The sequence below is a fragment of the Molothrus aeneus genome, chromosome 1 (assembly GCF_037042795.1).
Source record: "Molothrus aeneus isolate 106 chromosome 1, BPBGC_Maene_1.0, whole genome shotgun sequence".
In the NCBI taxonomy this organism is placed as follows: domain Eukaryota; kingdom Metazoa; phylum Chordata; class Aves; order Passeriformes; family Icteridae; genus Molothrus; species Molothrus aeneus.
Window position 1 is genome coordinate 46,351,197 of NC_089646.1, and position 22,936 is coordinate 46,374,132.

At 48.3% G+C, this 22,936-nt stretch overlaps 1 protein-coding gene across 2 annotated transcripts in view; it reads left to right on the plus strand.

Moving 5' to 3' along the window:
• Window positions 1–11,386: 11,386 nt before the first annotated feature.
• Window positions 11,387–22,936, plus strand: part of LIMD1 (LIM domain containing 1) — a 31,546-nt gene continuing 19,996 nt past the window's right edge. The window contains exons 1-3 of one of the 2 annotated variants that reach the window (XM_066572090.1): window positions 11,387–11,929; window positions 12,014–12,659; window positions 22,312–22,413. In XM_066572090.1, the coding sequence (XP_066428187.1) occupies window positions 11,504–11,929; window positions 12,014–12,659; window positions 22,312–22,413 (1,174 nt within the window). In that variant the 5' untranslated portion in view covers window positions 11,387–11,503. Of the gene's footprint in view, window positions 12,660–22,311; window positions 22,414–22,936 lie in introns of both variants that reach the window. The other variant, XM_066572081.1, reaches the window with a different exon arrangement.

Sequence of the window (22,936 nt, forward strand, 5' to 3'; positions counted from 1 at the left end):
GATGCTGCTTGTCCATATTCTTTGGGAGAATGAGAAGGAAGCACAGAAGAACTAAAGAATTGTAACAGAATGCAACTGAAGAAAGCATAGGGGGCTTAGTGTCAGCCTCAGGAATATATCCTGTTGGAAAGTTGGCTTGGCTAATTGCAGATGCATAAATGTGATTCCAGGACTAAACAACTGTCCTGAGTATGTGCTACCCCAGATGTTAGGTGTGCATTGCTCCCTGGATCTCATGTTTGGGTACCCTACCATTAACTAGCATTTAAAGTTTAAAGGAAACACTACAAAACACGACAGAATGTTAATTTAAAAAATAATTTCTTTGTGCTGACCAATGGCCTTGGGCACAGCAGGTAGCTGTGCCCATAGAATGGGGTGGTTTGTTACATTTCACACAAATTTCAGAGCCAAGCCAAGAAAAAGGTCAGATTATTTATCCAAGCCCTGCCTTAGCCAGGGTTCTCCTTCCTAGCTGATGTGTTTGTGTTGGCACATGCATGAGAGGTGCAACTTCAGCAACGTATTGATGGTTGTTTCTGTGTGGAACAGGATGGAAGTTGCTTCCTATGCATGAGCCATCTCAGAGACTTTCAGGGCACCTAAGAGAGGGATCAGTCAGCTGCTAGAAATGCAGCAGTGGGGAAGGCTCTTGTAGTGCCTAGATTGTGACACTTGAATTGAGATTCTTTTTTTTTTTTTTTCTGAGGGGTTCATTAAGTGAAAATATCCATCATGTTTCTAAAAAATCAATCAGACATTCCTGAAACATAAAGCCATTCTCATGCCTGATTCCAGACAGGTTATGTGTACACTGCATTGCTGATATATCCATATGGAAATATTTATTGTGTTCAGCAAATGCTTGAAAAAGAGTTTCCAAGGAAACAATTGCAAGGTTCATTGTGAAAGAATGTTTTTTTCTTTAACAGTCATCCAACTAACTAGTCCAATAAGCCAGCCATTTGTGAGCCATTCTGACAGTTAAGAAGTCAGCAGTAACAACCAGCAAGGCAAATACAGAGGTCTGCAGTAACCTTCCAGCTCAGCAGGCATCCAGACTCTGTACTGAACTGAAAGGAAACCAAGAAAAATATCCCACATAACAGTAAATAAGTCTCATACATCCCCAGCAACCAGGCCCAAGACAGATCACATTGCCATGTGGGCACTAGCTAAGCAATGCAAATATTCATTTGGGGTTTGTGCAATTTTGGTACCAAATATCCAGATGCTTAACAGAGATGCCAAGCTTAGAGAGCATGTTTGGCTCTACACATCCCCACCTCTGCAACAAAACTCTTCTGATTCCTGCTTCCTTCTGGACCACACTTGTGCAGATTTTCTCTCCAGCAGTCCTTTGACACCAGAATGACTAAGAAATTGAATATTTACAATTAAGATATGGTCTTTGCAGTTTTAAGACTCCAGAAATCTGAGCCACAAAGGAATGCATTCAGACATTCGAACACAGGCCTTTAGTTGGAGTTAAAATAATTTGAATTCCAGTGTCTGCCTGACATATATGTTGTTATAAATTCATAAAACTCCTGTTCAGAAGCCCCTAAAAGGACTGTGAAAGAGATCCTTTGAAGTAAAATCTGTGGCACAGCCCAGTCTTGCTTTTTTCTTTTTTTTTTCTTTTTTTTTTCTTTTTTCTTCTTCTTTTTTTTTTTTTAATTTATGTAAAAGGTTTAACACACCCTGTGGAACCATTTTACAGAGTTTTTCTTTGGGGGAAAGGTGACATGTTTGATGTAAATAAAAACTTTATAAATTTACAAGGATGAAGAAAGCTGTTGTAAGCCCAGCAACCCTGTGGTGCCTTTAAACAAAAGCTGCAGTCACGGCAGGGCCGGGCAGCCGCCCACAGGGTTTATTGCTGTTAGCACTTGAGGGTATTTGCTCTTGCCTGAGGAAATGAATTGTAGATGTCACTTGGTGATTCAGGCAAAAATCAAAATAGGGAATGGATTTCTACAGGCTAAAAAAGGAAAGGTAGTGAGCAGCAGACTCACAAAAAGTGTAAGGTCAGAAGTCCCGCCAGTGTGTTTACAGTAAGTTGTAATTCAGTGTGGTCTAGAGGATACAAAAAAGGTGGTGAAAGAATGAGTGAGAGAGATGATGCAGACAGTGTGACAGAGCCTAATCCCCTGCTAAGTGTATGTTTGAAGGATGGCAGAGGTGCCAGCAGCAGAGCTTTGCTGTTGTGCTGGCAGCCACTGACATTTCTTACAAGGATGACCTGCTCTGAAGCACAATTACCGTTTGTTTTACAGTAATTGTGACTCACAGGTTCTGTCTGTGCCTAGATGGGTCTGATAATGACATACAGGCTGCAGCCTGTTACCCAGCCTTTGTAAAATAACTCAGCACAGAAGTCTTATTTATTTGGCAGTTGTCACTTGTCCCACAGTAGAGAGGCATCCTTATGCTGAAGGTGGTATATATAGATTGTGGCCCCTTGGAGAGCTCAGTGGGTAAATAGTGCTGGAGGTTGAAATTTGGGCAGGGGACACTTGAGAAGTGAGAGGAAAGGGTGCTGGCAGGTGATCAGTCCTGGTGACGTGGTGCCACTGTCCTTATTCCATGAAGTGAGATCCAAAGATGATGTGAGAGGTTTGCTAAACCCAGTGGGATAGACCAAGGACAAGCTGCTCCAAGAAACAGATCCATGACACAGAAGGGGCATTTGCAGCGTCTTATCTGTCTAAGGGATAGAAGATTGGTAGTTGCACCGATCCAATCTATATTGAATTTCTATTTTAAGTAATGTCAGATTTAGAGAATAATCACTGCCACACTTTCTACCCCAAAATTGTTCATGTGACTAAACTTCAGAAAAATCCAGCCCTCAAACATTGATTCTGGGAAAATAAAAGCTGGCAAAGTCCTGAAATGTCACCAAGTACTTTTCCTCTGCCATTGATTTCATGAGAAAGGATCTCAGATGCTGGGGTGATGGGGGGTGCTGAAATGTGCTGGAAGACGTCACTGTGTAGAAAAATGTGTTATTTGGTGTGGGTGGGAACTGAGGTGACATGGACACACCCATGCTGCTTTGCAGCAAAGCAAGAGAGCTTTTTCTATCACATGAAAGGACACTGTTACAGGTTAGGTCACTAGCTAAGATAGATCTCTATCCAGCTTGTTCCACCTGTGCTTTGAAAAAACCGTGTACAGGGGCATTGCTGGACAAGCATGTATATTTCCATGACCTTTATCAGAACCCAAACATGGAGATTTGGTGCAAAATAAAATCTGTGTGTTGTCTTATCAGACTAATGCCACAGAACTGACATCAGGTTAATAATGGCATTTTCTCATCTGACTTTGTAAAGCCTGCTTGTTTCTTTTGGAGGGAGAATTTCCACATATAAGGCAGGTCACACAGTCTCTCCTCTTTGTCTCTCCTTCTTCTGTGTAAAGCCTCACAGAAAGCTATTCTTATTCTCTAAACCTTTCACAACCAACATGCACTAGAAAGAATGTTAACTAGTGCACTGCTGGTTCCTTCCTAGGGAGGTTTGCAGTATGGGAGATTTTTCTAAAAGCTTGCTATAAATGAAGAAGTAATTGGGGCTGGTTGGTGGGTTGGTGTTTTGGGGTTTTTGGTTGGTTAGTTTTGGTTTTTTGTGGGTTTTTTTGTAGTTTTGCAATACTTACTGCAGATTACAGATGGGATACAGTTTACAATGGGATTGTTTTTATTTATGTATATTTACCCACTTGGAAGAGTACATATGCTGACTTTGCTGGATATTTTTTCTTCTTCCATGTTTCATCAGTCCCCTCATTCAATGATCTGAGCTGATTTTGTATCAAAGGACTGAACTGAACAAGTGCTCAATGTTACAGGTCTATCACCACAGAACCTGAGTGGGGAACATACATACTATCAGTCTGCTTTTGACCTTAGAAAATGTTGCTGGAACTGGTTAGTGGTTAGTTTAGGGGTTTTTTCATGGAAATGGGGTTTATGTCTCAAAGAAGAAAGATGAAGCTGATCACAGTAGATCAGAGGGAGTATTAAGCATCTCCCAGCCCTAGCAGGAGGAGAACTGAACTGAAGCATTATCTCTGTGCAGAAGGGGAGAGGATCAGAGCTCTCATCTGCAGCCCAGATGATAAAAGAGATCTTGCCTGACATGTGGAGGAAAGGTGGGGATTTTTTTCCCTTTCCTGAATAATGTGGCTTTCCGCTATCACAAAGCAGTCTTCAGTGCACTAACCCTGTCTGTTCCAGGAGGCCCCAAGTCACACACAGCCTTTGTGACTCATGGCACTTCTCTCACTCAGGTAAGCCTGGGGTTGGAAAACTTCAGGTCTGGTTTGAAGCCCTGGGGAGTTGCCATCCAGCACCATCTTCCATACAAAGCCTTCCAGGATATTTCCTGGCATGCTTATCTGCCTGAGCCACACCAATTTGCTCTCCCTTCTGAGCTGCTGAGTTTCTCACTAAGCAAAGGAATGTGTAAATGGGACAGGCTTAAGTACAATGAGTTGAATATTCACACTCTGCTTGCACTAGTGGTGCTCAGCCCTGGCATAAGAAATTCTTTTATTTGAGGAGCCTGGTCTTCTTCACTATAACTCTAAACAAAACCTGTGCATTTACTTGAGCAGAAATGTGTGCTTCGTGCTTGCTCTCTGGGCTGCCTGCAAGGGGGTGGCCAACACATTCACAAATAAGGTTCTGAACTTCCTCCTCTGCCAGTAGTTTTTTACACGTGCCAAAACCAAGCGTAAAAGGTCCAGGGTTGTCCCTACAGCCGTGTCCCACTGCCAAAGGAGACACGTAAGCTGCTGAGCAAAGGCAGTTGCTTTTCAATAACTCTGCCTGGTGCCAGCAATACATGAAGCAAAATATGTACAAGTCATAACAGCTGTAGGTGATCCAATCCCCTGATCAGGAATAATAAACACAGGACACATAACTGGGGCAGAAAAAGAGAGTGATTTAATAAAGGAACGTGACACATTACTGGCAATGGCAGCCTGAGTTTGTTTCGGATGAAGATTAAGAGAATCGGCATAACAGGAAATTGTTTTCTGCTACAAAGGGAAATCAATTGTCTTTAAGCACATAGCGGTGTAATTAGCAAATCCTACTAATTGCCACAAAACAGAAACACAAGTGTGCGTTGCTGGGCTGGTTAAGCCAAGGAAGTATTGTGAAAAAGATCTGTAGAAGCTTTTAGAAGTGAATATTTTTCTTAAGTACGTCTCCATCCCTGGAGAGCCCCGTCGCTGGATGAAATAGCAAGGGTACAACAAAAACATATAATCCCCAATTTTCCCATGTGAAAGAGCATTTAAAAACATCTGTTAGTCAGAGAGCTTCTCCTAGGACATGCATGGAAGAACAGAGTGGATGCACTGACTGCATCTGGCAAACCCACTCGAAGTCCACCGAGGCACGTGAGGCCGATGACTGATGGCAGGATGTCGTCTGACCTGTGGAGTGCTTCCAGCCCAGCATTACTGGAGGCCACGTATGTTGGTTAAAAAGGTCACGGCGCTGTTTGTGTTAATGCACTGATAAAGAGGCAGGGAAACAGAGCTGGAAAATTCTCCAGGCCAGCTCTTGTTCTGATAAAAGGCTCTTTTCAGTAGAAAATGGAGAAAACAAACTATTCCACATTCTTTTGAGCAGGGGTAGGAAAACCAACAGAGCTGTCTGCATCAGTGCAAATCCGCAGTCACTGAAAGGAAGTGTTCTGGCCTGTGGAGTGACAGCAAAGGGAGACCAATGACTCCAACAGCACTGATGGCACCTGGAGAAACTGAGGAGAGGAAGGTGAAGGTTCTTGTCTACCCCAGAGCAGCAGCTGAGTGCCTGGCACCCAGCTCTGGCCTTCCTCACAGAGACCGAGCTGCTGCAACTCAGGGATCTGCAGCTTCTCTCTCTGCTTCTTCCTGGGTTCCTCTTTGGATCTCGGTGATTCCCCATGGCTCCTCTAACCTTCCAAAGGTGTGGCCTGCCAGCTAACCTTCCCTGCCTCAGTTTACCCACCTGTAGGAAGGGCCCACAGCATCCCCAATGAACTGATGCTGCAGGTGCAGCTATTTAAGAAGGAGCTGCCTCTCCTGAAAGGCAGTGTGGAAAGGTGTCCCTGTAGTGCCCTGGCCTTTCTCTCCCATTAGTGTTAATTAATACTCCTAGCATAATTCCCTGCCAGAGATAATGCCCTGTGGTAGACACTTGTAGCACAGCAGGACCAAAATATCCAAGTCTGGATCCATTTCTGCCCTGATCCCAGGGGCATGGGATGCACTGACCCAGGCTGCATGGCGGGCACCTGGGCTGCTCCAAGTCCCCAGGCTGCCCCTGCAGCTTGGGGGTTCTGTGTGCAGGCAGCAGACAAGGCAGGCTGCAGGCAGGGCTGGCAGAGCAGGCTGCAGGCAGGGCAGGCCTCCTGGAGGAATGCAGGGGCCCCTGGGGCAGCCGTGAGGAGGAACAAGATGTCCCTGCCCTGCCCTGCCGCCTTCCTGAAAACCTTTGGGAAGGCAGAGGCTGAGGTTTGGCCTCCCCACCTCTGCAGCGTCCCGTCCCGCTGTCTGGCCCCCGGCCTGAGCCCAGCCTTCCCACCCACAGCAGCCCCCGGACTCACCTCTGCAGTCACCTTGCTTCATCCCTCCCTCCTCCTCCTCCACCCTCTGATTTGCCTTACAGTGCTGTGCATCATCTTCCTAGTATAAAGAATGTGGCGGGTGCAGATAAATGGCACCTTTAATGAAAACCTTTATTAGAAAGCTGCAAGGACAGTCCATCATTTCCCCCTGCTATTCAGTCAAGAGTTCAGAGATGCTGTGGCACTGCCTTGCAAGAAGCTGAGAAACACATTTGCTCCTGCAAGAACCAAGCCAGGCTCTATCCTGGAAATACTTCTGCCTTATAAATTGCTTGCTCTGTTTATACTCTAGCACTGAAGCCTTTATTACTTTCTTGCTAAAACACACCAGAGCATGTATCTCAGGCCCTGCAGAGCAGTGTGCGTAGTCCTGTGGGAAATGACCTGCCTGGGACAGCCACAGCCCTGGGACAGCTACAGGTACTGGGGACCAGCCCTGGACATGTCCGCAGACAACCGGGTGGGCAGCCAGCCACTGGCTCCCCACACTCGTTTGGTTGCAAATAGGCAGTGTGAGCATGCAATAGTTGCTTTTGGAGAGAGATCTGGCTATAAATTGCCACCCAGACTTCTCCTAATCATGTTTTTCCATAAACTATACAGCCGCGGGCTGTTGTCACGCTTTAAAATATGAGGGCGTTTTCTCCCAGATTGAAAAAAGATCGGGGCGGGGGGAGGGCAGGGGAGAGAAACTTGTGAACTTGTGGTGGAGAATTTCTTCACATTTTCTCCATCTCTCTGCAATGTGAGCCCAGACACCAACGTGGCAGCGAGAAACAAAGAGAGATGATCCCCTTCCTGCTCTCACTGGCCACTTCCCCGTTTAGCCAGGCTGTGCCGCAGCCGGCCGGCCCTGGAGGACTGTGCTGCCCCAGCATAGGGCTGCGCTGCTGTGCCCAGCACTCCCACCGAGGTGGAGCCAAAAGCTGGGAACACCACTCGGGGCTGCTTCTCCCCAGATCACTGCCCCCCTCCACCCCACGGGCAGCTCAGATTGCCACGTGGAGCGGGGCTGAGTTACAAGCTGTCAGCATTATTTTGCATGAATAAATGCAGTGTGTAAGCCTTGCGCACAGGAACAAAAACAGATTAAATGAGCAATGTTTTGGTTTTTTTGGGTTTTTTTCTTCAAGGGGTAGGGTTTAGAATAAGTTAATTCAAATTGGCACATAGACTTTGGTCCTGTGCTACAACAGCAATCATGGACCCCTTAATTTCTTAATAGGCGTGGGCTGTAAAAGTCACAGGAACTATAAACATGTGGGACATCTAATCACAGCAGAAGGGTCTGCAAGCCAGTGTAGTATTACATCTCCAGTCTAGTAGAAAGTTCAAGTTAATCATCTGCTCACTTAAGAATACCCCTAGCCCAAATCTCACAGAAAGAAAAAATCCGAGCAGGAAACTTCAAAGGTATTTTGCTGCCTAATGTTCACTGAAAGCGTTGCAAATTCAGCTCCAAAATGCCTTTGAATCGCTTGGCGGTGATCCCCCCTGGAAGGCGCTCGCCATCAAAGTGTCTGCTCATGCATGCGGAGCCTGGAAGGAGGCCAAGCCCAGAGCGAGGGGTTCCCTATCCAAAGGGCTTCAGCAGCCTTTTCCACGTAAGCATTGTTCTGCAGACAGCTGATTTGATCCTCTGGCATAGGAAGGAAATGTACTTTACATAGCTGGTGAAGGTCAGCAGCATCCAGAGCGGCCATTTGGCAAGAAGACTGCTTCCCCCCACTCCTTCCCTCTGCAAAGGGGTGAGCTCCTGCAGGTCGACTGTAAAAGGACTTACAGATGTTAGATAAAAAGTAACAGCAGAAAATGTATGCATGACCCTAAAAAAGAAAGAAAGAAAAAAAATACATGATCTGATGGAAGTTAGATTCTTCCTTGGTTTGTGTGTTGAAAGCTGAAAATAGAGACATCTACTTCCAAATCCTTCTGCTCCACCAAACAGTTTGTTTTTTAGAGGGATGGAAGAGCCTCATCTCAGTGTCTTGGAATAAAAAAAAAACTCCAATAGACTCAAGTCTGAGTCTCTGATGTGCTGGATAGGAGCATGGCCTCCCCTGATTAACTTCACATCCTTTGGGGAGAAGGAGGCAAGAAGGTGCACGATGTGTAATTTCCTTTCCAAGTGCTCTTTGTCCACGTTGCATATTCCTCCAGTGAGTAAAGCGGTGCTGGGGCTCACGCTCCCATCCTTATCTACCTGATGCTCTGTTTCCTTTCTGTCATTCTCCATACAAATCTGAATTCAATATGTGCTTCAGTACCAACTTTGTTGTTACTTACAGTTTTAACATTGAAGCTTGCCCATTTTCATACTGAAAGCTAAGCATCTCAGCTAAGCCCATCTCCAAAAGCATCCTGAAGCCAGCGATGAGGAGGAAGTGTCCCATGCCTCAGTCACTTGCTGTGGTTCTCCTGGTCAGCCCAGGGTGTTGCCAAAAACAGACTTCCAGGAACCCTTTCTGTGGATGCTCTTTAGACACTGAAACTGTTTTGGCTTTCATTGCCCCAGCTGAGCTTTGCCTCAAACTTGACAGTTTTGGTCAAGACCCACAAAAGAGGTAGTCACTCTCCCTCTTGGTAACTGGTGGCCTGAGCCTACACCTGCCTGGCATGAAGCAGCTCATGGGGGCCACTGTGGCCTCTTCCAGCCACAAAAATAGGAGGCAAACCCCTTCCACTCCAGCCAAAAGAGCCCTGGCACAGGCAAGGGTTTGCTGTCTTTGCACGACAGACATCCAGATGGACATCCTGAACTTGTGGGGCTTTTGCAAAGTGCGGTTTAGCCCCCAGGGACCCAGCTTCTCCCAAAGTGAAAGAGGGCTTGTGGGGATCAGCTTGAGAGAGCTGTGAGACCCCCTCCTTCCCTCATCCCCACAGCAGAGGAGAGCTTGGAAAGGTCTGTTAGATGGGATTGCTTGATAGTTGGGATGTTTCCCTGATATTGTGAAAAGCTCCAGCATTATCAATCTCTTTAAAAAGTGGCAGGCCATGGTTAGTAGCAATATATGCTGTGGTGCCACTTCTCCAGATCCTGAGGACTGGGGAGCTCTACTGCTTTGCCCTGTGCTGGTATTCCCATCTGCCTGTCTTCCCTAGAAACCATAAACCCCCTTATCTAAAGCTGTGCTATGGCTGGGCTAATTTCTGTGAGTCCAAAGTTCATCATTTATCAGCTCAAGCTCCAGCCTAAGTCTGTTGCTGCAGGGACAAGTCTCCAGCCTCTCAGTCCTTCTCAGAGCCTTTTCGGAGACACAGAAGCAGTTCCAAGGTTGCCCTGAAAGAAGACAAGGCACCTTTTCCAGGGGCTCACAGTGCCATCATTTTTAAGCACACTGGGCCGAATCTCACAGGAAGAGGCAGGATATTTTAGGTCTGGCCTCAGTTGCTCAGGAGGTTTTGTTGGTTTTGGTTTTGTTTTTTTTTTTTACTTCTGACATGTTTTGATCACAGCCCAATTCATTATTATTAAAGGCAGAGAATTTCCACATTCCTTAACATTTGGCCCTCCCTCCTGGAGCCTGGGGGAGAATTACAATAACAAGTTATGGGAATGCCAGACACGTGCCTGGGCCCGCAGGATCAACTGCACCAGTAAGTTTAGTGAGAGGTACCACAGCTCCCAGCCAACCAGCCTCTCCCATGAGCCCAGCAGAGTTCCCACTGCAGCCCTCCAACTTCTGGATAGCCCCAGGCTGTGTTTTGCCGTGAAAATTTTGCAACTGGCCCAGGCTGACAGAGGAGGGAAGCTGGTATGTAAAGTGTAGATTCACATGGGTAAGTATTTAGTCATAGGCATGAAGTGTCCCGATCACATTGGGGCAGTTTTATACACAGCTCCTATACCCTTTAAGGATTTGGGAACAGCATGATTCGCCCAGTCCCTATGTATCGCACATATGCTACTGAATTCCAAAGCAACAATAATTTTAACATGTCATGATCCATCTTTCCTGATCTAAATGTCTCTGGAGGTGGTCTTGCTGCAGTTACATGTATGATGCTGGATAATGGGGTGGGGGTTCCCAAAGGTGTCCGGAAGGCTGGGATGCTGATATTATTTTGGGCATCCAGAGGTATCCTTTATTCTTCAGGCAAGGGGTCATCTTCCTGCGATGATCCGGGGTCCTTTAGTCATGCGTACTTAAGCCTCTCTATCCAGCACAGAATGTCTATCTACACCAAGAAAATTCTATCTATCTATCCACGTCTATCTACACCAAGAAAATTCATACCATTTCCTACTATACAGACTAATTGCCCCAATAGTTATAGAATGAAATTTTCCTCGCAGTTTTTCATGGGGGAGTAGGGCTGTTGGTTTTTTTTCTTCCTCGACGGGTGTCTGTGATTTTTCGCAAGGCTTCTTCAGGAAGGTTTCCAGGCTGCAGGGTGAAAAAGAGGAATATTACCCAGCGGGGAGACGAGGCAAAACCACCTTCCTTGCATCATCCGGGTGACTTTAACCACCGTGCGCAGCCCCTTTCCCATCTCCGCTGCCTGAGCCGAACCCTTCCCGAGCCCGTTCGGACACCGCGGGGCGGCTCCGCAACCGCACGCGACCTTTCCGGACGGATCGCGCGCGCGCCCACCACGGCGCGGGAGCGAGCAGCGCGCGCTGGGCGGGTGGGCGTAGCTTGGGGCGCGGTCAGCGGGGACGGTCGGGGCGTGTTCACTGTGGCCACGCCCCCTCCCCGCGCCCGCAGCCACGCCCCCGGAGGGGACGGGCGCGGCGGGAGCGCGGCGGGACGGAGCGGCTGCTGCTGCCCGCGTTGCCTTGATCCCGGCGGGAAGGAGAAGAGGAGGAGGAGGAAGAAGAAGAAGAAGAAGAAGAAAGCGGGAATCTTCCCGCTAACCCGGGCAAGATGGACAAGTACGACGATCTGGGTCTGGAAGCCAGCAAGTTCATCGAGGACCTCAACATGTACGAGGCCTCCAAGGACGGTCTCTTTCGGGTGGACAAAGCTGCCGGCAACAACCCCGAGTTCGAGGAGACCAGGCGGGTGTTCGCCACCAAGATGGCCAAGATCCACCTCCAGCAGCAGCAGCAGCAGCAACAGGAGGAGATGCTGATGGCCGCGATGAACGGAGGGGCTGCCGCCTTCCACCCGCCCCGTCCCAGCCCGCCGGTGGCGCGGGGTTCGAAGCCGCCCCCCGCCGCCGAGGGGCCGCGAGCGAGGCCCTGCGAGGGAGGGGAGCGCGGCTTCGGAGAGAGCGGCGCACGTGCCGAGGCCCCGGGGAGCCAGGCCGGGCGCCGGGGCTGGGAAGCGGAGCCCGACAGGATCCCCCGAGTGGGGGGCTCACAGCCTGGCGGGGGGCGCGGGGAGCAGCAGGCTGGGAGCCCCGGCGACCCCCAGCCCTGCCGCGGCGGGCAGGAGAACGGCAGCGAGGGCAGGCGAGGTGTCGGGGGCCGTGACCCGATGCCAGCCGCACAGAGGTCCTCCTTCTCAAACGCCGGGACCCCCTCGGCACCCTCGGTGGGGCCAGAGGAGCCCCCGCCACAGCAGAGGTCCTCATCCTTCTCGGCACCCTCCGCGCAGCCCACTCGGGGGTTTTCAGGCTCCGCTGAGCCCTGCGGTTCCAAAGGCGGAGGAGATGGCAGCCAGCCGTGGTACCAGGGTGTCTCGCTGTCCTTCCCGCCAAGCTCCGCACCTGCTGCTCCCAGTGTGGAATACCAGCACGCCGCTGCCTACCCCGGCCCAGGCGGTCACTTCGTGGCCCACGGTCAGAACCACAGGCCTGCCAGCGGCAGCGGGAACCCTGAGGCGGGCTCCTCACGCCTGGCCTCCCGAGGGATGGTGGCTCCCAATGCCCAGCAGATGCTTTTCCCGGAGGGCATGAGTGGGCCACGGTCAGACTCTGGGCACCTGGATGGCTCCAGCACAGCAAAGGTGAAGCTGCCCTGCCAGACCCTCCTTCCGCAGCCTGAGCAAGGGCCATCGGCGGCTGAGCTGAAGCTGGAGGCGCTGACCCAGCGCCTGGAGCAGGAGATGGATGCTCGGCCAAAGGCCGATTACTTCGGTAAGGAGGCAGTCCGCCCGTCGGCACGAGGAGGGCTCCTCGCAAAGTGTCACGGCAGGGTTCAGACCTGCAGGATTGCATTTGCCTGTACATCTGCTTGGTTGTGCTCCGTCAGTTGCCCAGAGCAGGGTTTTTTTATTTAACTTTTATTTATCACAGGGATTAGACGCTCTTCCTCCTGCGACACCTTTTTCTTTAATCCTACCTCTCTTAATTTTAAAGCAAAGGTAGTTTAGCATGGTTGAGGGGGGCAGCTCTGGGAAGAAACTGGAGCAGCGTATTTTGAAGTGCCCTTCGTTGCCAGCAGGGAGGCATTTAACTTTTCTTGCCAATACTCCTGGTTCTGTGTCTTACAAGGATGCGTCCCGACCACGTGTGGGTGGGAAGGCATCCATCCAGCCTGCGGAGGAGTCGTGCCTGCATAGGCTGCCGTCATGGAGAAGGGCAGAGAGAAGTATCTTGGAGATGGGGATTGCGGTGGTTTCCCAAAGTTGCCAGGATTTCCCTCTGCCCTCAGGTGCTGGTTCCCATCAGCAGTGAAATGATTGGTGCATCCTGAAGATGGCAGAGCAAGCAGTAGGCACGTTCTTCCCTAAATATGGGGTCTGTGACAAGTCCAGACCACCACCAGAGGTTATCACTGCCACTTGGCATTGGAAAGGAGCCACTTACATGCCAGGACTCCCGATGAGAATATTGAATGTCCTCCTGGATTAAATTGATTTGCTATCCCAGGATGGAGGGAGGTCAGGGTCGAATTGCGTGTTTCCGTTCCCTGCTGTGCCACTTCACAATTTAACAGCAGATAAGATAGCTCAGCTTTTGGGAGAGGGAAACCCAGAGTGAGTTGCTGGGAAGACTGGAGACTCCATGGTTAACTTAAGAAACGATGGAAGCAGGTCAGGTGTATGGATATGCCTCATGATTGTAGACTTGCAGTCACAGAAGTAGAACAGGGACAGATTAAACTCTTCAGCCTGGTGCTGAGGAAGTGTTTGCATTTCAGCCTGCACAGGTACTGTTGCACAGGGTCCTGTCTGCTGGAGTCGGTGGGCGGCTCCATGGTGGTCTGAGCCGCACAAGAGCTTCACACCGAGCTTTGGGGGTGTAGCTGGGGGGGACCACCGTGCACTCAGCTGCAGATTGCATAACTAAATGTGTTTCTTGGCAGCAGGCAGGGGGACTTGCCCGCAGAGGGCTGTGCTGGGGTTGTTTATCTTGGTATCCGAGACTGGATTAAGCCCTGTGGCAGGGCAGGAGCATTTTTTATCCTGTCGCAGAAAAGTGATGTGTTCAGCTGCTCTGCTCACAGCGTTTTGGCCTGGAAACAAGTTTTGTCACTTTCCGTCCCCTGCAGGAAGCGCACGGTTTGAATGAGCACATGGAGCCTCCTTGGGGGGGGCTGAATGCCGTGACCAGGAGCTGATAACGGGGATGGGGTCGGGACAGCAGGCTCCTCGGAGGTGGTGCTCGAAAATGGGAGTGTTTTTCTGGAGGTGACATTCAGCTCCACTGGAGAGGTGTCAGGGGTCTCTCCAACAGACCCTGCTGTGTCTGCTCCTCGCAGTGTGTGTAAACTGGCTGGATCATACCTCATCCGAAATGTGCCTGGGGATGGCTCAGGAGGCAGAGGAACCCAGTTAATGGCTAGATTACTTTTACATTTTTGTCACAAAATAAGGATGCAAGGCAGGAGGAGGCTTTTGTCCCATGGGAGATTTATAGTGAAGCAGGAGTATTTTTGGCAGCATGGAGAGCCCAGCTGGTCAGGTGGCTGAGTGAGCCCCAGGGAGGGAGGAAACACGGAGGCTGCCTGATCCCCGATGAGGTGTTCTGACATCCTCCTGCCACGAGATTTTGCACCAGGATGTGATGTCTGAGAAATATGGGAAGGAGGAGAGTGAGATGAAAAAAAGAAATTATGCAGTCTTGGCAGAGGGAAAAGTAAAGTTTTTTGGAGCTTCAGTTCAGCAGGCAAAGGTTCAGCAGATCTGCCCTGCTGAAGACCAAGGAACAGGAAGGAACAAGTATCAAGGTATTTTAATTCTGGGCCTCCTCCTCCCCCTCTCTTTCTCACTTTTATTTTCATTTTTTGCACAGTTACCTTACTTCCTTTGAAGGAACAAAGGACACAGCTGGCCTTCTCAACTATTTTTTGCTGTGCCCTACTCTCAAGCTACCAAACTTTAGGGTGTAAAATAAACACTTCTATGCAATAGTGATAAAAAGGATCAATAGTTTGTTTTGTTGCAGACTTCTTCCCCAGTGAAAGGAAGTCTGTTGCAGCAGTTTTGAAGTTCATCAGAGCCAGGAAATGAAACCAGGACTAAAGTACAAATGACCAAAGTATTTTATAAAAAATATTTTCAGTTCTCCTAATTTTGTGTGCTGTTTTTGTAACAAGGGGGTGTTTTTGAAGATGGATCTGTCTGTCTGTCATACTGTCCTTCAGTCTGTCTCAGTCAGGACCAAATGTTTATAAAAAACAATTCTGATCACAGTAAAGGAGCTGCTTTCTCCTTCACTATGTGAAAATGTGTGCTTGTATGTGAAAGCCTAGAAAAGGATAAGCCAGGGACTAGGTAAAATACAGGTAAGATGCTGTGCTGAGGAGCAGCAGTCTGGTTATCTGTCAGCACCAACTTGCTGTGCAAAATGCTTTTGTCTGCTCAGAGTAGGTATAATAAGTGAAAGGAAAGAAATACACAAAGCCAAGAATTTGCTCTGCGGTTTTTTTCCTTTTGTTTTTTTGGAAGTAGTGACCTGTGTGTGAGCTGCATGGGCTGTGCATGTCTCTGGAGGAATTTCAGTTCTCCAAGAGGGCTTTTGAAGTGCTGACTTGATTTATGTGGGCTGTCAAGGAGGACATAGGAAGTCTCAGGTATCACTCGGTCTTTTGCTTGGGGAAGGAAAAGCTGAAGTTGCTCAGAGAGCAACTGGTTGCTTTCTAGAGAAACTGGTTCCTGTGAGAGAGACTGGTTCCCATAAAGCAGAGAAGGGCCCCCATGTCCCTGGGAAGTGTCACTGGAAGCCAGCTTAGGATGTATTTAGGTTTTGGTGTATTATTTCCAGAGAACATTCAGGAGTGAGGAGCCCAAATCCCACTGATTTCCCATGGAGTTGCTTTGGGTGCATCAGCCTTCATCTCCTCTTGGTGACGAGAGATTAAATAGGAGTGATCAGGGGAGCTGCAAATCCTTTGGTAGCACCACCCAAATGTTTAGGGTTAGGTGAAGCGACACCATCCCAAAGGCTGAAGGTGCCTGATGAGTTTTCAGGTGAGAGAGATGCACAACCAAGCCAAGCATCTGCCTGCACTGCCTGGCAGTGACTTGGTACAGGAGGGGCCTGGCTGAAGTGTGCTGGGGTCTGCAGGGAGGTTTGACTGCTTGTCTTAGCATGCAGTGCCTTGGTCTGCAGGCATAGATGGATGCTTCTAGAGGTGTAACATGTAGCATCACGTTTTTAACAGTGCTTTTTTCATACAGCTAGATGGAAATCTCCACCTGATGAGGATTATCTACACCCTTACTAAGAGCTTTTTATAAAACCATTTTTATGAATGGTTTTTGTGTTATAAATATTTGTTAGCTGTTGTATTCTGGCTTTCTTGTTATTTACAGCAGAGCTGATAAGCTGTGGGTGATTTAGGAGGGCCCTGGGCATCTTGTTTTGCAGTGAAAAGCTAGGATGCTTCCCAGCAGTCAGGCGGAGAATATCTCCTAGCAGAGTCTGCAGATTTTTTTTTCCCCTTGGCATAAGCAGAGCAGTAGCTGAGCCGCTGAGCCCTGTGGAGAGCTGGGAGCCCAGCACCTTTGAATGGGTGTGAGCAGCTCAAAGGCCAGCAGTGCTCTTTGGAAGTGTAGTGCACAGTGAAATTAGTGTTTTACCACTGCTGGAACCACAATTCATTTAACTTTGGGGCTGTACACACACGGGGACTTTACTGAACCCTGCTGATGGTGGGGCACCAGGACACTTTCTGTGCAGCAAAGGTAATCTCAGGGCTGACAAGTGGAGAATTTCTGATTAAAATGAAAGTTCCTCTGAGTCTGTTTTGTCTGTGGGTGATGATGACAATGCCATTTCCACCGGGAATGAGCAGAGGCATCCTTTACTACCTTCTCCTGAGAGAGTACCAAAGCTGAAAGGGGACACCTGCCTACAGCAGAGAGGAGGGGGAGGCAGGGAGAGACAGGTCCTGGTGGAAGAAGGAAAGCCAGAAGGGTCACAGCACTTGGAGTAGTGGGTGTGTACAGATTGCAAAGCTTATCTCACTGCAAGAAACCAAACAAATAAGTATTGGCCTGGAATATGGCTCTTCAAGATTACAGGAGTATGTCCTTCTCCTCCCTTCCTCTTGGGAGCTCAGCTGGGTTTGCAAGCTAAGGAAAAATCTACCAAAAGGAAAGAAAAAGCAAAGAGTTGAGGCAGAGGAGCAATCAGTGTGTCAGCCAGAATACAGTAAGAGTGGGACTGAAAGAAATAAGGAGCCTCATTCATGTGGAATGGGAGTTATCATAATCTCTGATGCCACTGTAAGGTACTTAAAATGTCACTGACGTGAGTTTGATGGCATTTTCGTCCTTCACTGGCAGTGTGTTCGTGAAGGTCTGCAGCAAAGTTGGGGGTCAAGAATGTGGCATGAAAAAGGGAGCAGAAAACTTGTGTTTACTAACTCTGTGGTTCTCTGGGCAGGGGAGTACCTGTCCATCTTTGTACAGACAACCCAGTCCCTCCGTGATGAATAAAACCAATCTGCCAGGTTTTGAGGCACTCAGTCTCACTCAGGCCTCCAAATCTCCTTGAAATGACCTCAGCAAGAGTTACTGCTCAGTAGTGGATAAGCAGCATAGCAAGGCATGCAATGTGTGTAATTTAGAGTTTGATGTAGGAATTACTTGGGTTAAGGTGAGCCATAGGAAGGTGGGTGGGTTCAAGTTCCAGAGAAATTCTAAAGTAAAACCAGGAGAACTGAGCATCACACCGTGTATGACAGGGTGAAGGCTTTTCTCAGCAGACAGTCTTTGAAACACGTGTGTGCAAGTGGAGGGCTTGGTTCTCCTGGGATAAATAGGTGGGTTGGAGACACAGCAGCTGCACCTGCACAGGGTCCTCCCTGTCAGAGTGAGTGTCAAGCAGAATTCTGATGGGGAGGACCCTTGTGAAGGTACAACTTCTGCCAAGAGGAATCAGGATCTGCTGTGTGCATGTGTGGACAGATGGGAATGATGTTACCAGAGGGGATAGTTGTTCTTCTAAGTTCAGCTGAGGGTTCTTCAGCATAAATCCAGCCTCCTGTAAATAAGGGGCAAAAACCAGTTGCATCTGATGGAGAAGAGTCAGTCCGATTGTGGAAATGTGGCTTGCACAGAGTATGTGGAAGGAGTAGGACAGACTTGCTGGTTCTGGATTAGCCAGATAAGCAGACCCACACCACCAGAATCATCCTGCCCCTGCATTCCTCTTACCTGGGACCAAATTGGCATGACAAAGAAATGTCACCACTGAAAAAACTGTCATATTTGGCTGCTCAAAATGAAGTGACAGTATTAGTAAGCCCAATCAAGAGCACGTGTAGGAAAGGTTGGCTGTGCTGTGTGTTGCTGAGAAGGGAGGTGAGGGTAGAGGTGAAGGCTGCTGAAAAGAAGAGGGATGCTGTTGGAAGAACTGTGGTCTTGGTGTGTAGGTTGATGTTGTCTGAAATGTGGAAATAAGTCTTGGTCCCAGAAAACACTGCTGTTCAGCATGGCTTGTGTTGAATTTTTAGCGAGTGGGATACAGTAAGTAACTAAACTCCTTCTGGTGAGTGTGAAATAGCAACACTTGGAGGAAAAAATGCCTCCAGGGGCTTTGAGTCGGGTGGTAAATGGAAATGCATTTGTTGAATTTTGAGGGTGGGACTGACATTTGAGCACCGGGTTCACTTCCATTTCTCACAGCCCTTGAGGTCTGCGTCCAACCTCTTGGATCATGTGAGCCGAGGCTGTTCCTGGTGAGAGCCCTCCTGGTCTGCAGTGCTGAGATGGAGAGTGGCAAGTGCTGGGAAGTGGCTTCCAGGGCATGTTTTTGGTCCCAGCTCTGTTCCAAAGGTCCCTTTGTTCAGACTCTCAGCTGCAGCGCGGGCGCTTGCTCGCTGCGTGATGCGAAAGGGAACAGAGATTTCTTTGTTGTCCAGGGACGGCTGCCCTGCCAGCAGAAATTGAACTGAAATCAGCAATTTCCATCCCTTTTCCTTCCCAAATCTGGCTGCCATTCTGCCTGTGCGCTCAGGCATGAATTTAGTGGTGCTGTGCATGTGTGGTTTGTCATCCTGGTGGTAAAAGGGAAACCTGTCATTTCTTCTTAATAAATAACCTTGTCTAAGGTTAAAAATCATAATTTCAGAGGGGATGTCCGCTGCGATTGGTACTTGGATAAACACTTGTTAGGAGCTGCAAAGTTACTGAGCACAGGAATCAGGGATCTTGCTGAACTGTGGCTGCTTAGGATCCCTCTGCTTCACGCTGAGGACAGAAGTTTTTGCTAAAAGCCACTCCATGCCAAGAAAATTACCCAGAACTGCTGACTAGTGTCAGTGGCATGTGGGGCTGGAGTGATGCTGCTGACATTTTAACACCAGCAGCAAGCACAGTCAGCACTGTTTCGGGAAATAGCTGTCGGAGCTGGCATGGAGCAGGGCGTGGAGCCCGTTCTGCAGCAGGATGGGCTTGGAGGTGGCCCCGGTTGCGCTGGCTGCCGTCAGCACACGTGCTGCCGAGCTCAGCGACTGGCTGCCATCAGCAGCAGCTTTTGCCTTGCTTTTGCCTTGCTTTTGCCTTGCTTAGCCTAAGCCAAAGGATCAGGATCATTGTGACAGCAGGGAGTGAATGGTGAAAAAAAAGTGGAAAGGAAAAATCAATAAAAAAAGGAAAAATCAATAAAAATCACTTCCCCCACCCACCCTTTCAGGCCAGGTGTGCTGAGTGTCAGAGATGAAGGCTCAAGTATGTTGGTTCAAATGTTTCGGAATATTATATCTGGAAAGAACAAAGACTTATTTAGAGAGTAATTTCACTTGCTACTGAGATTTAATAGGCTTTCAAGTAAGATTTAGCAGATACATGTAAGAATATAAACTAGATTCAGATGTGCCATAATGCCATTTTTCAATTGTCAACCTTGGCACAGGATATGTATGAATATTTATGGCGTGTCTGGTTATGACGTCGTTGAGTAATTTAGCACATTACAGTTTTTACAGAACACATTGTCAAAGTATTTTAAAAGCCCTTTCATTCCATGACTTTGTTTCCCATTTTTTAGGGGCCTAAATACTGAAAGAAGTGGGGCAAAGGGTTAATCAGGGCATGAAATGGAGCATGGACTGAAAGGAAGGTGGAAGAGTGGTTGGGAAGGTTGAGGGGTGGGAGGTGGAGGAAGATTTTGGTACAGATGTGAGAGCCCTGACAGCTCCTGCAGGATCTGTCCTGTTGGGAAGCCAGAGGGCAGTGCCTGTGCTCTGAAGCATAATAGGATAGACAGGAGATGGCAGAGGCAATTTCTGCCCTCCATAGGGTTTGCCCTAGCCTACTTAATAGTGGCTTATGCCTGCCAACATCTTTACTGGGCATTGTGCCTGCCCTCAGTGGCTGTGCCTTCTGCCTCCTGCTTCTTCTTGCTGCTCATCCACAGTCAGTGTCACCCGGCTGCTTTGTGGAAAGGAGGAAACTGGAGCATGCTGGTGAGATTTTCTGGAGCAGCCACTCATTGGCACAGAGAAGGGGAAAATGCAGCACTTGCAGTGCAATAAATACCTTGGGTCTGTGGAAAGCCTGGTGGGTGTCGTGGAAAATTGGCAGGTTTTCTGCTCTCTAAACTTTCTGCTTGACATTGGTGTACTCAAGAGGGAATTTTGAGTCATTAGCTCTTGTGTCAGATCATTGCACAGAAATTCAGGCTGCTGCTGAATGTGTGCATTTCTGGGAGAACACATCCATTTAAGAAGCCAATTTTTTCTTATCTTTGCCTTGACTTTTTTTTTTAATCCTTTTTCTAATGCCTGTACGATTTATCTTTCTTAAAATGTTTCTTTCAATAAATGAGATAAACCTGCTCAATTCAAAAAAAAGCCAGAAAGTTTTGCTTGCTTGGTGCCAGCCTGAGTGCTGGGGTGGGCCCACAGCCAAGTGAGCATTTCATTCGTGTAGGATTTGGACAAAACAAAGTAACTAATTATTCTTTGCAGCCTTCTCTGCAGGTTTGTGTCAGTGTGGACTCTGGCTCTGAGTGCAGTGGGGCTTGGCACAGCACTAGGACAGTTTTCAGCGTGCTGGTTGGATGCACGCAGGCAGCTGCAGCTCTGAGAGCCAGGTCTGCTCTGCAAAAACCTGGGAAAACCAAGTGTCTGCTTTTCAGCGGCCATGTGTGTGCTACTGCAAGGGACTCCTGAGTGGTTTTATCCCTGTAGTGTGGAAACTGACCGCCAGGGCTACTGGCTGCAGGAAGAAATTCTTACTCACCCTGGCAGTGCAAGCCTGGTGCTGCCAGAATTGAGTTACTTTTCAGTGACAGACTTTTTCCCAGCTTTCTCCAGACTTTTTCAATTACTCTGGAGCTTGCAGTGCCCCAAAAGAAGTGAAATTTTGTTTACCATCCTTCACATAACTAAGGATCTCCAGCAAGATGATGTTGTTCCTCCTCCTGGGCCAGTAGGAGTGAGGTGTGACTCACAGTCCCTTGACCAGGGATTTTAAGAGCCAGGATTAATAGGTCTGGGTAATGGTGAAAGTTGAAGTCACATTAGAGTCACTGCAGACCAGAGACAGGAACACATAATCTGTTTTTCCTTCACACTGCCTCTTATTCATTTATTTGCTTAAACAGAGATTCAAGTTCCTCAGTTAGCAGTAGTTAAAGGGTGGTGCTGCTTTAAAAACAGCCTGTCACAATTGCAGGGCAATGCCTGAAGTGAGTAAAATGGCTTGATGTCCCATTTCCTTGTTAAGAGAGGTAGGTGTCAGGTAGTCTGGCTCTGTTTTATTGGGGAACCATTAGGGCCTTCAGCAGGAACAACTGGGAACTTAAATGGATGATTTAAAGGAGGTAAGTAAACAGCTGTGTTTTCCTCACATCAGTTGTGACCAACAAGCTTATCTTATACAATAATTGCCAGAAACTATTGTCTATGAAGAGCTCTGAGCACCCCTTACTGATACTCACTGCTTTTGTGAGGGTCCTTAAGGGTCCTTAAGCAGATTTAGATGTATATAAAGGTTGTCAGGAAGGATGGGGGAAGGGAAGGAAGGAAGGAAGGAAGGAAGGAAGGAAGGAAGGAAGGAAGGAAGGAAGGAAGGAAGGAAGGAAGGAAGGAAGGAAGGAAGGAAGGAAGGAAGGAAGGAAGGAAGGAAGGAAGGAAGGAAGGAAGGAACTGTTCTTGTGCAGTTTAGTTTTTTGCAAAAGTCTTTCACTGTGGAGGTTTGATGACTGTCATGTCGTGTTAACAGCGCCTCTCAGGGCAGGTCACAGTGATGTCAGCTACGTGTTGTGGCTTCAGTGAACTGCATGGTCCTAAGCTGCTCAGCCACCATGACGAGCTAAATACGTTGTCACCCAACCAGTGTCCCCAGGCACCCTGTTGGGTCCCACGTGTGACCTCTCTTCTCTCCCCCAGGTACCTGCGTGAAGTGCAGCAAGGGCGTGTATGGAGCAAACCAAGCTTGCCAAGCCATGGGCAACCTCTACCATGACAGCTGCTTCACCTGTGGAGCCTGCAGTGAGTATCCCTGGCCTGGTCTGATCCCTGAGTATCCCTGGTGCCAGGCCCTGCAGCAAACTCTTCAGGTTTAACATTGTTCTGGTGTAAAGGGGGGAGAAAAGAAAGCAGTTAATAAACTATCTCCCAGCTGGAGTCTGCTGCAGCTCTGTGACTTGGTGGTGGTGGTGGTGGTGGTGCTTGCTGTTTGTTTTTGAATGGATTGTTGCAAGGCATGTAGAAATGATATTTTGGATTGTGCCAGGCTTCTGCCTTCTGGTATGGGGGATGGTTGTTTTCATTCCTCTGTCTCTCAGTTATAGCCACATTTTCTTACAAGAGTGTTTTTTCAAAGTGGCAGTGAAAATGCCTTAGCTGGCATGTTTTTTGTCTCAGCAGGCTTTACTTTTCAGATGGAGCTGCTGCAGGGTAAATCCAGTGGCAGCGTTTTCGCTGTGTACATTATCTTTTACTTGCTAAAATAATTTTGTACCTCTGAAATTCCTCCAGTTAAAGCATGTAAGTGCATGAATGTTCCAGGTTA